This window comes from Ammodytes marinus (genome assembly GCF_949987685.1).
Source record: "Ammodytes marinus genome assembly, chromosome: 4".
Lineage (NCBI taxonomy): Eukaryota > Metazoa > Chordata > Actinopteri > Uranoscopiformes > Ammodytidae > Ammodytes > Ammodytes marinus.
In genome coordinates, this window is record NC_137233.1 from 18,144,734 (window position 1) to 18,161,823 (window position 17,090).

Consider the following 17,090-nt stretch of genomic DNA (forward strand, 5'->3'; position numbering starts at 1 on the left):
TCCTCTGCTGCTAGTGCAGCTGGTGACTTGCCCAGCAACTACTGTATTGGTTTATGTATTGAAGGGAGGATGTGTACAGTATCCTGGTGGTAACAGAAAAAAATCATCTTCCCTAGATGTGTTTGTTGCGAGCATCCACCCTGCTGAAGTGTCTGGATGTCACTGAAGGGAGTAAGTGAAAAACAATTCAGCAGTGATTTAGTAAGTGACACATTCCCATTTTCGGATCTGGCAAGTGACATACAATTCAAATTAATTAAATAATCACATAAATAATATCAATAAAAGTAATAAGTAATGTCTTTATAAACAGGATAAAGGGGTGTTCAATTTCTAAATCTGTTAGAAAATGCAATATATATAACCAAATCTATTCCTCTGTGAGTATCCTCTTGAGTTTGTGCAACAACAGGAATTGCAAGCATTTCTGTAATCACTTTTTGGCATTAGACTGTGAGAGTGAGAGATCACACCCAGATTAGAGAGCAAATCCTAAGAGATTTGGCACCGCTGTTGTTGGCATTATCCTCAGAGCCAAGGTTTCCAAGGAATAGTCCCTGGGATTTCCGTTTAATTCTGATTCTGATCTGGCCAGAGCGTTGATGAAGAGGCTCTAATGAACATCCTTCCCGTCTCATTTCCTCAAAGCTGTGTCTGGCTATTAACCCACTGTGCTGACCACAAGAAGAATAGCATTACACGAAAGCACGTCAACATAGAATTATGACGTAGACATGTTGTCTTCATTACTATTTGGTTTTAGGTGGATAAGACAACAAAGGTAAATGTTAATTACAGGTCTTCTTTACATTTTGTTTTAAACATAGTCAGCAGGTCAATTGTGCTTGTCATTGTATCCAACTAACATTTGAAATGAAAAGACTTCTTTCTGTACGAGAATTTCATGTGGTAAAGCTGCTAACGCTATCTTTATAAACTGCATATGGGCCAAGCGAGAAAGGAAAGCTTGAGGAATAACAGAAGACGGGCTCAGCATAGGGTCAACCAATTCAACCCATCACTCACACAAAGCGAGACTTTCCAAATTGTCCATGTTTAGTCTGTGTCTTCTGTCCATGGAGATCTGGAACCACAAATGTGTTAATGTAATGACAAGGGGGAGTCAAGTTTCCCACGGATCGCTAACCCTTTTAATTTACATCACGCTGCTCAGTTTACACAGGGGGCCCATCGACCCCTCATCTTCTGCTGTCTGCTGAGACTGAGCTGCCTTAGGTAGTCATGGATTGACGTCACAGGCAAAATGAGGCGTCCGGACCATTCAATTCCAATTCCAATTGTATGCTTAATGTGACTTTCATGTGACTTTCGTGCACCTCGCCGGCAGTGTTCATTACCATATAAACTAACTTACAGTCCACAGGAGAGAAAACAATGGAGCCAATTGGTTATATGTGAGCTAAATATAATGGAGAACAGACAATAGCCATTAGGTCTTAACAGCAGAGTGGAAGAGGAAGTGGCATACATCATGCTGATTGTATTGACAGCACTACTAGTAAGTTACTGATCATGAACAGTGTTTTTTTTTTTTTTTTTTTGGCTTTTATGCCCACTGCACTGGCCTTCCATAATGTTGCCAACCTTCAATGTGTGACCTACATATTGCCCTCTCCTGCTTGGCCTACTTACCACCTATATGCCTATGCATCTGTGTGGCTATAATAACCTACAACCAGACAGGAGGTTGAGGTGATCTGCTAGTGGCTGCTGTCTGTAAAGGCGGAGGGAAAGAGCAAGACGAAATGAGAGCAGCGCGTAGGCTGAGGCTCTGGAAGTATACTGGGAAGAACAGGGGTCTCCTGGGACTGCATGCTGCCTGGAGATTAGTGGGACAGTGATTGGAAACTCACACTGTCTACCCACCTTGCTGCACTGGTACTCTGCGGTATGCCTTTCAATTTAGATGAACGCGTAGGCGGTTTTCAGGATCCTTTAAATGAGAAACCCCTGCAGATGTCAGTCATCTGATGGGCCGAGTGGCCAGCGAGCCTTGTTTGAGCGATCTGAGGAGGTGTACTGCTCTCAGATAAAGATAGACTTAGGAACTTGCTTTGTGGTCCCCATTAAAGCAAGCACTACTAAAGGGGATAACCTGGGTTCTCGTATGGCTCCTCTATCCACATTACTCCGGAAGCAGCACTCATGACTGTAATTACAACAAATGAACACCAGTTCTTTCTCAGTCAGCACACCACAGGAGTCTCATGTTACCATCCATATTAGCATACAAGCAACCACAAGGATGTGGCCTTTGATTTTTCTCCCATCATCATATGTTCACACTGGGTTCTGCATATTACAAATAAACTTTTGCTCCTCTCACTTAAATGTCTGGCTGGCAGTGCATCTGTTGTTCCAATTTCATCGCTTGTTTATAAGTACGTAAGTAAATTTTGGGTGAAATATACAGCTGATTGGCAGGCGAACACAGCCTTGCTCCATTAAGACCTCTACAACGGAAACATTTTGGCAGAGACAGAAAGTGTGACTCAATATTTGGTTTCAAATGAAAGATAAATTCAGATGTTGTATATGGCACAGTAAACACAGTACACACAAGTACTCATACAGCGCAGTGTAGCATGCAGGCAGGTGATGTCATGTGTCTGTGAATATTTATATTTAAAGCATCTTAAGTAGACTTTATGATTTTGATAAATTGTTTTGCACAAGAGGAGCCTATTATCAATTTGATACTTTTTATTAAAACCTAATGTTACCTGCACAGAAGTGAGTAGACATAAGTGTGCAGCACCACTGCCACTGTTGGTCTGTAACCTCCTCTGACCATCTACTCTTTGGTATGTCAATGGGTTTTCTGCAGAAAGCAGAAAAGTGTTCGTTGAAAGAACGACCACTATAGTTAACAATTAAACCAGCTATCAGGGAACAAGTACAAACAAGCTTTGACCTTTATTAACAAATGACATTAAATGATGTGGCAGTGGTTCCAGCTACATTAAGAAGCACCGAGTACACTGGAAAACTACAATCTTCTGATCACTCTGGATCCCCACTGATGCTCTGCAATCACACCAATCACACCAATCACACCCTTTCTCCCTCACACTGCCTCATTCTGTCTCTCTGTATGAAGGAACACCTCTGCCATATCCACTGATGATTTTGACAAATTTAGACAGTCTGCTGCTGGGAAATTAGATGAAGGTTTGGTGTAGACCAATGAAAAGGTTTGTGACAATCAACTAAATTACAACATCAATGTGTCTATTTAAGGCAATGTGTGTTTCATGGGGAGAATGAGTCAGGAAATGAAGGCTAAAAAGAGAAACACGGTTGAAAAGAAATCCAGAGAAAGGGTGGGAAAATGTGCAAATTAGTGCATGTGTTAGTGTGTGTGTGTGTGTGTGTGTGTGTGTGTGTGTGTGTGTGTGAATGTGCGTTTACATTTGCGTGACAGCGTATTTATTTATAGAATCCCCTTGGGAGAGGGAGTGCCATTACCGTGCTTAGGTAGAATATCTTGTGGGGCTGTGCAGGATGTCACACTGAGGTGGCTTCATCACTCCTCGCAGCTGTGCCTCATTAAGATGAGCAACACCCCATATAATATTAACAACACCACCTCTTCTGCATTGCCCTTTTAAACCTCTGTGAATAAACACTTTAAAAAATAGTGGGATGGTTGTTAAAAAACGACCATGTATTTTCTCTTTACTGTAAATTCATGCTGGGCATCTTGTTTTTCATACAGAATTAATTAGTGAGGAGAAACATACTTTACTTTGAGGTTTTTCATGCTCCCTGTCGCTATTGATTGCCTTGGTTTGAATGAGTATTTCTGTTGCTTAAGAATGAGAGCGAGTAGGCGGACACATTGATCCAGAAATCGAAATGAAACTCTCTCAGTGGATATAAACAAACTGCCTCAGTTCTGGTAGCACGCACGCACACGCGCACACACACACACACACACACACACACACACACACGGTTCCCCCCCCCTGCCAGCTTAATCAGCGATGATTATTAGAGGTGGGGACACCTGAAGAACCTCTCACACACTCACTTCACTCCCACACTAGGGGGGTGCTAGATAAACTCGACCTCCTCACGCTCCAGAGGATCATTGGTGAAGTCCATTCAAAATTGTGCAATGGGCGCCGCGGCCACACAACTAGATATAAAACTTTGTATTGCACTTCAATGCACACATCTCCCTCCCTGAATATAAGGAGTGAAACAAGAACGGCAGATGACAGGATTTGCAAATAGCTCCCTTGTTTGCTTTCCATTCTGGCTCTATTTGCACAAAGAGCAGAAGCTATTGATTTGGACGTGTCTGGAGAACAATGGGTCTCTCTCGCTATCCATCTGCCTCTATTACTGCTGTTATTGTCCCTCAGTCACACGATAAGCCCTTGTCTATTTCAATGTATATCAGCCTATGTAAAGACTGCATTAGTGTTTGTTGGATAAGCCCCTTATGGAATTGATCAATTCTTATTTGTTTACTGCACTTATGTACCTTAGTGTATCAACAGCATCAATCGAATCGATGCCAAGGAGATCTGCTCACCCCAACTGCAACCTGACGCTTTATCGAATTCGGCGTGTCTACCGTGGAAGATGCGATGCCCTGACTGCAAGGAGGGACTGGAGGTGATCTTGTGTTAATCGAAACCTGTTGTGTGTCTTTTGGTACATGCGGCGTTCAGGTGTTGGGTTCTGTATCAAGTAATTGCTGTTTCTCAGTCTTCCAGCTGCTGTGAACTCGTGTGAGTCTGCGTTTGAATCTCAACGTGCAGCTTCATGACGCACACTTTACTGGTACTGCTGTAGTGGTGTACGAACATCCATGCAGCCCATGATACGGCCATTGTTAATGCCAGAACACTTCATTTTTCACTTTAAAAAACAAAACAAAGCTAACAATAAACCAATAAATGTAGAAAGAAGAAATAAGCCTGAAGTGAGTAATCTACCCATGTGTATCATGTGCACGGTCCCATCTCAAAGAGGAAGCCTACAGTAGATTAGTAATTACAGTATATTTTGATGTATTTACTTTCCTTGAGATTAAACTATGCTCAACCATTCAGATTTTTAGTTGTTCTTTAAATTCAATGCAAAATAGAACTCTTCTTGCTTCTGCATTAAATAACATTACACAGCACCATAATCTTTTCTCCCAGACTCAGCTACCCTTTAAACGCGACCCGCGTCCCGCTAAAATCAGTTGAGCCTTGGCACTGCACAGTGTAGCCAAACAAAAGGACAAGTCTCCACACTTCCTCAGTTTCAGTGTGACCGCATTCTGCTGCTTCACGATTTGCCTGACAGCTAATTGACCCTGGAGGGGAGGCCCTGAATGCATGCGCGCACCCTCCTTTTGTTCCGCTGTCACCAGTTGAAAACAAGCAGGGTGTAAGCCTGTGTACTGTAGCACTCCAGTTTTTCGTAAGGAGCCAAACGAGAAACATCGGAGAGCAGTGTCATGCTAGGGGAGAATCTGTGAAAGCTGCAGAGAGATGGATTACAGGCTCCACAGAAAAAATGTGGTCTGCGGTCAGAAAAAAACGTGTTGGTCCCACTACAGAATTTCATTGCATTATTCAGTCACGCCTGTCATTCCTGTACTGGTGGTTGGAAACTGACCTTTTCATTCTGCAGCGGTAGCTTAAGAAGCAGTTTTACCAAGCAATGACTTCAAAACTCTGACTCTCTAGAAAACTTCTGTTCCCCTCTGCGAGCGACCACTTGGCCCCGCACCATTCTATATCTTCTTGAGTGATGTTCCTTTCCTTGACAGGCCTGTCTGAATAATGAATGAAGGTCTGCAGCAAAGTGCTTGTGTCCCGCCTCCCCTCGAGATTGACCTATCACCTTTCTAAGTGTCAGCGCTGGTGAGGGTCCTCACAGCCTCAAAACCCACTTGCACCAATATTGGAAGAATAAGAAAAGAGGCAGCAGGAAGATAAGGCATTGTGCTAAAAATAAAACATGGATTTTGTAGGTCTGTCACACAGAGATACTATGCAGCGGGAGTCTGTGTGTGTGTGTGTGTGTGTCTGCCCCTGCAAGTGTAGCATACAGTGTTGCCCCAGCTGTCTCGTGTGATAAGCTAATGTAGCGTGCCTGCTGGATCACCTCTCTCCATGGAAACTGCAGAGCAATGGAAGGGCTAGAGTTGAGTACCTCTTTCTGAAAATCATATGCCCCAAAACTGCAACTACAAGGCACCATTGTTACTGTGGTAACTTCTGCTGTTGATGGACGAGCTGCTGCTTTAAAAAGGAGTACTTAATGGCTGACTGTCCGCAAATTATCCTAATCTTCTATGGATCGCATCACGGTACGCAACAGGTGAATTCCAGAGGCTAAAAACCAAGGCCCAACCACAGCGAGTTCTACCACAATCCAATGCGGAAGTGACAAAAACATCTGTTCACTAATGCCTCGTTTCCACCGAGCAGAGCGGGTCGGGTCGGAGCGGAGCGGCTCAGAGCGGAACAGCTCATTTTTAAGAATCTCGGTGGTGTTTCCACCGCCGACCCTACCCTTACTGGTAGGGCGGGGTTTAGGCTGGACTGCGACTGCGATAGCCGCCGCCAGAATATGGGTCAAACTATCGGGCTGTGGAACAACTGTGGTACAGCCAGCGGTCTCTCGTTTTTGCTTGGTCAAACCAGCCGCTTCTTTATTGATTCCCCCCGTGTTGTTGTGAGCGTAAACACACAGAGACGGCTCGGTGCAACTGATAGAGACAGTGAGCGAACAGTGCAGGCTGTGGGAGCTACGTGACATCGTAGCAGTGGGACACAACTGATTAATTTAATGACGAGGAAAAACAGAGGCTCAGAGCGGTTAGGTGCGCTTAAACCGTACCCTACCCAACTTTTGGCGAATGAAAAGCCAAACTACCCGGACCGAACCGCTCCGATCCGACCCTCTCTACTCTGTGGAAACGAGGCATAAGAGTTGGTACTAAAACAGAGCAATTTCTCATTGACTCCCATGTTAAATAGGCTGTTTTCACAGCATTATTAAACCTATTTACGGCCTGGTCCAAAAAGCCATTTTAGTCTGTATGTTTAGGTCATATCTCCATGACAACACTGAGAGGGGTGAATTCTTTTGTACTATGCTAGTTTTTAAACTATTGGAGGTTAAAATGTATGAATAATTAGGGGCGCAGCCTCTTGAGTGACAGCTAGCCGTCCGCTGGCCCTCACTTCGCCTCGGAGGTATACTTTTTTTTTTTTTTTTAAGATATTTTTTTGGCATTCTTTATGCTTTATTGATAGTGTAGAGACAGAGTTGATATTTTTTTGGGCATTTTTTATGCTTTATTGATAGTGTAGAGACAGAGTTGAAATGGGGCAGAGAGGGGAGTGACATGCAGAGAACGACCGCGGGCAGGAATCGAACCCGGGTCCGCTGCTGGCCGAGGCCCATGGGGGGACGCCCTACCAACTGAGCTAAGGGCGCCCCCTCAGAGGTATACTTCAGCTAGATTATCATTATATTAGGTTTATCAGCTGCCTGCTGTGCTCAGAACACAACATTGATGTTAATGATGAGAGAGAAACAAAACAGTAAAGATATGGGCCAGAAAATGAAAGCAAAGAGCTGAAAGATGGGCACCTGCAGTGTTGGCTTGTCATTTTCCGTGGTTTCATCATTACGATTGAGCCCTTTCACATACATTTAGTTAATATAGAAATAATGACTTTAATATCCCTTTAAGAGTGAAACACTGTGTGTATGACAGTGATTTTTTAATTAAACATATTTCAAATGTAACATATTAATACATGCAAATTCATCTTGCTATTGCTTTTTGAAAATCTTTTTTAAAGATTAATAATGTTTAAGTCAATGTTTTCACCTGCCTGCAGTGTTTGGCATCTGTGAACTAATGTACAGCCAGCCACACAGGACATTTTACCAACAATGTATTGCCAGCCTGCTCAAGGTTATTTATGTAGTTGTATATTAAATCAAACACAAACGAGGTCCGGAATAAGAAGACACTAATAGGACAAAGTAAGTCCGTCACATAACTCAATGGCTAACAGGAACTCCATCACTGAAGCAAGTGATTTAAAGACCACAGGAACAGAAACTGTCTTCTGAGTGAAGTGTGAAGTGTAAAACTTCACTCTCCTATTCATCAGCTGAACATTTCTTCAAGACATCAATATATTGCTGAGTACTAACATCTAAGGGTTCCGTTTATTACATTTGTGTAGAAAAACTACCTCCAATGCAATGTTGAAGCTGTGATCGCAACAGAAGTCTTTGAAGTCCCTGAGAAATAATTTCCGGCTTAGCAAGTAAGCTGCGTATGGACCACAGTCAGGCCAATGCACAAACAATTTAATCCCTATCTTTGAGGTTCACAGATGGGCAGATACTCTCCATCGATTAGAAGCACTCTGATGGGAGCATGGATGGTATACATTCTTAGGTGAACTTCCATTCATGTGTTTTCCACAAGGCTGATCACAAATCATCAAAGGCATGCATTAAATCAATAATGCTAATGTCACTCTCAGTCAACAGTTTCCATAGAGTATATAAAAGGGTGTTTAAAAATATACTCCCTCCACTAATGATTTTAGTCAAAAATTATAGCAGTAAGTACTTCAATATTCTCTGTGTAGATGAAAACCACAAGTAATCTATTTTTTTCTTTCTTGATTATGTACATGAGTGCATTGGGAGCCACAAAAGGAATATTCTATAGCTATTATCTCTATACAGTGACATGAGTAAAAGGAATACATAAAAAAAGAGTCCTTTCTATCTTTAATTAAAATGTGTTCTGTATCGAATGCTTACAAGCTGATCATGTTACTTGGACTTGAGTAATGAGATGAGAGAGTACAATAGAAGAAAACGGAGACAGGGAGATGGGATGATAAGAAGAGCAAGGAAGCGACTGAGAGACTTTGGTTTCTCTCTGTCAATGTGCCAAGCCGTCACTGCGCAAAATATATGGCCCCGCTATCTGTCTGGCAGCTTGGGAAATGGTGTGTCATTGATTCACGGCTATTCAAAGCTCACCAAGGCACAATGGAAGAGTCACTGTCACCCAGCAACAACTCATAAAATACACTCTGGTTGGATAACCAGATGCTTGGCTATTAACAGACATAAATACACACATAAATATAGTAAGAAAAAGTTAGGGGAAGGGAGAGACAGAAACACAAAGAGACAGAGGAGACACTCAGCTCCATTACTTAGAGCCACTGCTTTAAGAAAAATAACAACAGAGAGCGTTACATCATAGCAACTTCACTGCTGTGTCTCCTCTGGATCCCACTGCACTCCCTGTGACACAGTACCGGAGGTTAGCATGAGAGTGACTGCCCTCCCTCGTGCAGAGCCATCAGCAGGCAGTGGTCCATGGGAAGTCACACAGCTTAATCTCTCTCGAATGGATGGTCAGGGTTGTGACCTCACTCAACCCAGCTTGCCTCACATCTTAATGCATTTGCCATCGATTTTTCTCTTACGAAAAGTTCTGAACGTGTAGCAGGTAACAGAATACAGTGGGGTATATCCGTCCTGACAGTGTACAGCCCCATAGCCAGGGTGCACAGATTAATCTCAGACTTTTTTTTATTTTTCAAACTAATAAGAAAAGTGCGTGGAGTGAAGTCAACTGGGCATGGCTGATGCGTGGTAACAAGTTGAGTTAAGTGCCTGTAGTCATGGCTGCCTCTGGCTCACTGACAGAGGAAGTTTCTGTGCAATTAGTTCAAACAGCCTCTCGCGAGGCAAAATAAAAGTGTCAGTTTTTATAGCTCAGTCTCCGGTTCTGACCCAAAGCTTCAGCGCGTAGAGAGAGCGCTGTGAGACTTTTAGGAGACAATAATTCCAATTCATGTGGGGTGTCAAAAAAGTCTGTAAAGTAAAAGCTGTATGTGACAACATTCAGCAGCAATTTACTTAACAGGAATTTAACAACCAAAGCCTGCTCCCACTCAGTTTGAACATTATCATTATGGTCAATCAAATACAAATGCTGTGCAGTTGTCTTGGCAATAAGAATTTTGCAGCGCAGTAATTTGTAATTTCAATCTCACACAACATCCTCCATCCCATCCAATCCATAAAGTGTGTTTAATTGTCCATGATGCAACTCCTTGACATTTTGAATCTCTTTGTCATGTCATGTCTTACATTTTGTAAACTAAATGTATATATAATTGTTAATTTAATTTAATTAATTTGTTGATTATTTTCACACAACATACATGTTTCTTTTTCTTGCCATTCTAAGCTTTGGGTGTTTGATCAAACTTAGAGTTGTAAAAACAAAACCAAGGAATTAAAACCTTTATTATTTAAGTAAATAATTAAGGATATTTTCAAAACAATTCATTCTAACTTTGTAGTAAAACTCTTAACAAAGATTAGGGCCTACAACTGTGAGGTGTTTGGTGTTTTGTGCCCCCAATGGAGCCTTCAAGGCAGCGCTGCCTGCAAGGCACCGTTGGGGGACAACAGTTAGGGTTAGCGTTAGGGTTAGGTTTGGGTTAGGGTTAGGGACTTCCAGGCAGCGTTGCCTTGGAGGCTCCGTTTGGGCCACAAAACACCATCGAGCCAACTGTGAAAGGTGACTTGGTATTTCTCCGATGCCTACAAGTTTCGTTTTGTTAAGTTTCGTTTACTCATACGTCATTATATCATTAAAAACAATTGGTACCTTTTTGTGCGACTTGTGTTAAATAAACTCATTTTAAACAACCTTATACACTCAAGTTTAGGGCTAGGGTTAGGGTATAGCTGAAAGTTGGATTTTTGTGACTAAAATGGTGACAATCCAATTTGAAGTTGGAAACATTAAATCAGATGTGATGGACAGTGGCCTGTTGTCACATCATTCAAATTTTCCTAAAATGCTAATTGGTTCATGGAAGTACATCACCCTTTCCCAAATGATCCCCACCCCTTTTCAAAAACCAGCCAGAGTAAGACAAAAAAACACAGACACAGAGTTTTTTCTTGAAATAACCCAAACTGTTTCAAAGGTTACTGCAATGACAGTTGTGATGCGAATCCCCTGGGAGTCTGATTTATTGGGCAACTATAATCCCACAGATAATTCAGCAACAGAGGCATGCTGAGACCTGCTGTATTACATAGGCTGGTATCACTAAACCCCTTACTCCCACTTGTACACACTATGCTGTATCCATGAGAGATTGTTATTATTGATGAGATGATTACCAGCAGGTTTTCCCCTGTGTTTTCAGATATATTGTTATGGAAAATATTAACTTAACAGGCAGACCTGTAGTAGAAATGCAGACTCAAGTGGATTCTAAAGCAGATAGACACACTGGCTACAAACTTGGTGTCCTTCAATGTTGCTTCCACATGAAAAACGGCTTACCCCTGGTGCCCAATGTGTATTTTTGGTTGAGGTTATAACTCCAAAAGGTCTAGGATGACATAACATCTGGAGCTATAGATATTCTGGATCACACCTACTCTCTCTGGCATTTAGTCAAGCGTTATTAATGTGCAATTAAAATTTCATCAGCACTGAAAAATAAATGAGGTGGAATGTGTGTTGGGGAACAAGCCATTTCACCGATTGTACTCTTCAATTAAGCTTCAGAAACAAGACTGTTTTTAATGGCTGCCATTTAACCTCAGCATGACATTTCTAACTAGACCAAGAGAAAAGGACCCTTATTTAAAAGAAAACATCTCTTTCCTTCCCTTTATTTTAAAGAGATGAGAAGGACATAAAATGTATTCTATTTGATTGTGTGAAGAAGTTTAAGCTGAATGACACTTCTAAAAGTGTACCATTATTTTATGTAAATAACCTATTGTCACGTCATAAGGTGGACATTGTGCCTGTTAAGATGTGTAATATAACTTAACAAAAAATATTGCTTAAATGACAAATGAAGCAAATTATTCCATAATGATTGTGCCATGGAGCATGCCTTCTGCCTGTAATGAATTTACTGAGCAAACATTGTTAGATAAATACAATACATCGTATTTGACTAGTGCTCCTGGCCATTATTTAATAATTTATAGCCGCATGAGCTCAGTGAGCAGCAGCAAAACTGAGCAAATATTTAGGTTTCAAAGAGATATTTCCTCACATGTCCTCAATGAAATCATGCTTGTGTTTAAAATAAACCAAGAACAGCTAAATGAAAGATGAAATTTAAAAACAGATTACAGTGTTAGTGTTCAGGAACAATCCATAGTATTATTAAATAAGTCAGCAATTAAAATGTTTAATCAAGATATAATATCATATAAAAAAGTCAATAATTGAAAGTCAGAGCAATTATCTTCATTCATATGGTGCATAGTACTCCAAAGTGTTTTTTCTGTGTCTCAAATGTAATATCTAAGTCTGACCACTCTGTGAACTGGTACAGTATAGATATAGGAGTTATTGAGAAAGGTTTCTCTCACATTAATTAGCGTTACATGGGTCTCTGAATCCTGTCTGGAGACCAAGTCCACTCATTTTAGGGTAGAATTAGCAATATAAGAGTACAGATCTAATCAAAAATGGATTTGAGAGTCAATTGTCAATTGTATAACACTTTCTATTTTCAAAAGAAAGTATACTAAATATATTTTGCATGTACTCCACATGTATTTTAGTCTGCTTTTAAATGGCTTCAAAAAGCTAAAAAGAGGACTGAGGGGCACTAAGCGTCTTACATGGAAAATATCTTCAAGCAATGCGATTCAATAACCACGAAAATAATTAAGGGCTTCAGTAATGGGAGGTCAGCGATAGAGCAGATCCTTTTTTTGACATGAGCTGAATGAATTATGCAGGAACCCCTGTTAAACGAGGTGTTTGAAATGTCTTCAACTAACTATTCAACCACAATATATTTTGGAGCTGGAATACCGGGAGGTCTGACTTCTTTCATTCAACGTACCTCAGCAAACACAAACGTGACATCTTCATTAATTTCAAAACTCATACACCAAGGACATATTGGGAAAACATTTTCGACATAGTTAGGGTAGTTATTTCAGAATTCTAATTGAATATTGAGCCAGTAACATCTTTCGCAAAGTCAGTTCACTTAAAAATGCTGTTTACACAACTATAGCCATTGATCCAAACGAAGTAAAGCACTCTCACTGCTGGAGTGTGAGCTCTGAACCTGTTGGTGGTGGGTGGCTAATGAAGCCAAGAGAAGGGGCAACTCTAGAAAGGAAGGAGGGAGGGAGGAATAGGGGTGTAAGCATTGTGTGATGGTCTAAAAATATTAATTTGTTCAGTAGAGTTTCTTGCAGTCTGACATGTCTGATAATATTCTAACAATGAGTACCAGTCTCCTCCTCCATCCTCTGTGATGTTGCCAATAAAAAAAACAAAAAAAATATTCAAGAAGTACCCGAGAGACCAGCTCCTGGACAACAAACCAAACCTGGCCTGGGATCAAGTATCTGACTGAATAATTAAGGGGACACAATGAAGGCGGACATGTTTTCATCTAATCAAGCACAAACCAAAAAAGGTTTTTAATTGACTCTCCAGACAGACCACAAATTACTGCACCAAACAAGTCTTTTCTTCCTGGGGAAAGCTCACCCAGTTACCATTATTGATTTGAGGGGAGGTTACAAAAATGAGTTTCAAGGGGGCGCCCTTAGCTCAATTGATAGGGCGTCCCCCCCATGGGCCTCGGCCAGCAGCGGACGCGGGTTCGATTCCAGCCCGCGGTCGTTCTCTGCATATCACTCCCCTCTCTGCCCCATTTCAACTCTGTCTCTACACTGTCAATAAAGCATAAAAATGCAAAAAAAATATCTTAAAAAAAAAAAAAAGTTTCAAAAGTCTCAAACCTTTTAGATGCACACAGACACAGTAGAACTTTTCTGACAGCTTTTTACATTCACCTCTGACTAGAACAACATCTCCCTCTCTCTCTCTCCCCTGCTCCTGCTACTGACAGTGACAGATTAAAAGCACTCAGGTTAAAAGGAAGTCAGACATCAGATCAAGCCGACCTCAAAGAGGGACCACAGATAGCCTCTGGATGTTCAACTAAACCTCCCATTCTCCCACTGTTCTCCTTTGGTCTATAATATTGTAAAGTATTAACCCTATTCGTTGGTACCAAATTCCACTCAGCAAAAACAGCTCTAAAAACAATGAATTTTGAATGAGGGTTTCTCCGTCCCTCCTCTTCTGGACGGGGTAACCCTCATTCAAAATGTGACTAGTTTTAGACCTGTTTCTGGGGTTACTCATTGCTTTCACCTGATGTGTCCTGTAAAGGTAGAGTCAGCGAATTCGGAGAAAGCTTGTGGTCAAAATCATTGAATTTCTCCTCAGGATCTGCTACCTGTCCGTACTGTGTGTGCGCTTTAAAAAAACGTTTTAATGCACAGCCTAGTCTCTGTAAATTGACATGTTGCTAGATACGGTGTGCCTCCTTTGTGTTGACACAGCCTAGGCTGTGTATGAATACTGGCTATCTTTTTCAGCACACACAGTACAGACAGGTGGCGGAGCATGAGGAGATATTCACAGATTTAGACAAAAAAGCGGTTTTTACAACAAGCATTCTCCAGAATGGCGGACTCCACCTTTATGTGTTATTGCTTTTTCTCTCAGCGCACACATGGTATGGACACCTAGCAGATCGTAGGAGATATTCACTGATTTTGATTCTCCAGAATCGCTGACTCCACATTAAAGTGTGGCGATTAAAAAATGAAAAGCTGAGTTGGACACTACCTTAGCAGCAAAGGACGAACTTGGCTTCTCCAGGAGGTCCCAGAGCTTCTGCCTCTTCTCGGAACAACAGGTGGTTGTGAACTCCTCGCAGTCCCTCTCGCGCATGTTCTCGGCCTCTCGTTTGAGCTCCTCGTTCATCTGCTCCTTCTTCTGGTGGTACCGGGCCTGGCAGCAGGACTCCAGGTAGATCTCGTCGATGCCCCAGAAGTCCAGCTCTTGGCTGAAGGAGAGGGCGCACATCTCCTCCATCATGTGCAACTTCCCCGTGCGGTAGAAGTTCAGGATGGAGGTGAAGGCGCCCGGGTGTCGGTCGAAAAAGTACTCGTTGCTGTCCAGGCTGTAGTCGTCGCAAACCTCCATGATGGAGTCGTGGGTGTCGCAGTCTTGCAGCTTGCCGAGCCGCGTGCGGGGCAGCCGGTCCAGCGTCCTCCACAGGACCTCGTGGAGGAGGCCGCCGACGTTGATCCTCACGCGGCGGGTTTGGGCTTTGACGCGGATGATGTCCATTGCGTCCGGCGGCAGCGAGGTGTCCGAAGAAGGGTCCGCTTTGCTCATCTTCACTCAAAGCAACACTCGGTCACTCGAAAAGACTCGAAGATCTAGAAAGTCTGGTAGATTAAGAAGACATGGCCATGTGGATGACCGCATTAGGGTCCCTCCTCGTCCCTTCCTGTGGCTGAAAAAAATAAGAAAAATAAGAAATTATTCGGGCGCTGTTGAACAATCGATGCATGTGTCCTATACAGTAGCAATGTCAGGTGGTTTATCCACTCATCAGAGAACCCAATAGATCTTTTTAATCAGCTTTGAGTGGCACAGCCGCTTTTCTTGCTGACAAGTGTGGCGGTGGGAGGGAGGGGAGACCCGGGCCAATGATAAACTGTGCTCCTCTCGGTGAGGTGAGCGCTGTCCGGTGCTGATCCGCCCGGGCCGTCTGTCACTGCAAAGCGACCGGCGCTGTCCACGGACCCTGGTGCTGAAGCGTCTCAGCCCGGGTGGGACAGCAGCGATCAATCCCGATTCGGAGGAAGCATTGGTCGTTCGGTGAAGGATATAGGCTACGTGAATGCGTTGCTGAACTGTTCTCTATGGGGAATTGTGATAGGTTGGACTTATACTAACATATAGGCTACTACTACAATTTAGATTAGGAGCCTATTACAGCTGTCACCATGCCCTAAAACCGAAGTCGGCTCACCTCGACTTTCAAAAGACGTGCAATTATAACAATTTATAAAGTAAATTTTTGTATGAGACAAACATGATACATGCAACAAAACCGCATTTTTGGGAGGAAATCCTAAATTAAGTAATACATCTGTATGGCCTGTAACGCCGAATAGAGACAGGAGGACACACAATAGCAAAAGGAAAATCAAGTAGGCTATAAAACTGTATGCTAAAAAAAAGAAAAAAGAAAAAAGCTTCAAACAAAGTGGAAATGTGATACACACGTGTCTCCCGTATATCCCGAATCACCTCATTGAAGAACATCAGCAACATTTCCAGAGTGAACGCTCTCAAACTTGTTAAGTCGGTCCAGGTCTCCGGCGCTCTTACTGGGAGCTGATGGTGGTGGCATCATGAGCTACGAAGCGACATGGTGAAATATCTCCTCCATCTGATACAGTAAATATATATATATGTGTATATCCTGTCCAAGAGTGCACCCTCGATCTAGGGGCGACTCAACAAGTAAATTCTCATGAGAGGGAACGGGAACGCTCTCGGAACCTCTCCTCTCTACCTGCTCGCAGAGTGAGTGTGTGTGTGTGTGTCTGTGCTGGCCGGCGCATGTGACTGTGAACTGAGCGGGATCCTGCAGGGGCTGCAGTCTGTGTGAGTTTAACCCTCACAGAGCCACAGCTCAGTGCAGCAAGACTGTACAGTATGTCTGCTTTGTGCAGCAGTTAAAAACTGCAAGTAAAAGTGAGGCCATTCAACATAGGCTATACCACATACCATTATACTAAAAAGTATCACACATTCAACCATTAAATATAGACATTCTGGAAGGTATCCTAGGAACTTTTCAGCGATCTTATGTTTTTATTAGCCTGTGTGGATGCTTTTTAAATTGGAAAATGGTGAAAAGTACAATATCTGATGTAAGTCTGTATAGTATAACATTTATTTTTGGTTCCTTGGCACAGTAAGGTTCAGTGTGAAAAAGTCACTCATTAATCCATCCAAAAATAATCTAAATCTGGGATACACAATTAAACTGAAGACAAATGTATGGGAGGCAACAACAAAAAAAAATCTGTGATTGTGTATTTTAATGAAAACATAAACTGAAGTGACAGAAATGCTACAAAGTGAGCAGAAATACAAGAATGTTCTT

General features: G+C 42.3%; 1 protein-coding gene across 1 annotated transcript in view; it reads right to left on the reverse strand.

Annotated features, from left to right (window-relative positions):
- The window catches only part of LOC307249718 (potassium voltage-gated channel subfamily B member 1-like), a gene marked incomplete at both ends in the record, with an annotated part of 35,142 nt that extends 19,841 nt beyond the window's left edge, over nucleotides 1-15,301 (reverse strand). The window contains one exon of the mRNA XM_080026569.1: nucleotides 14,747-15,301. Coding sequence (XP_079882695.1) covers nucleotides 14,747-15,301 — 555 coding nt within the window. The remainder of the gene's footprint in view (nucleotides 1-14,746) is intronic.
- Nucleotides 15,302-17,090: the final 1,789 nt, after the last annotated feature.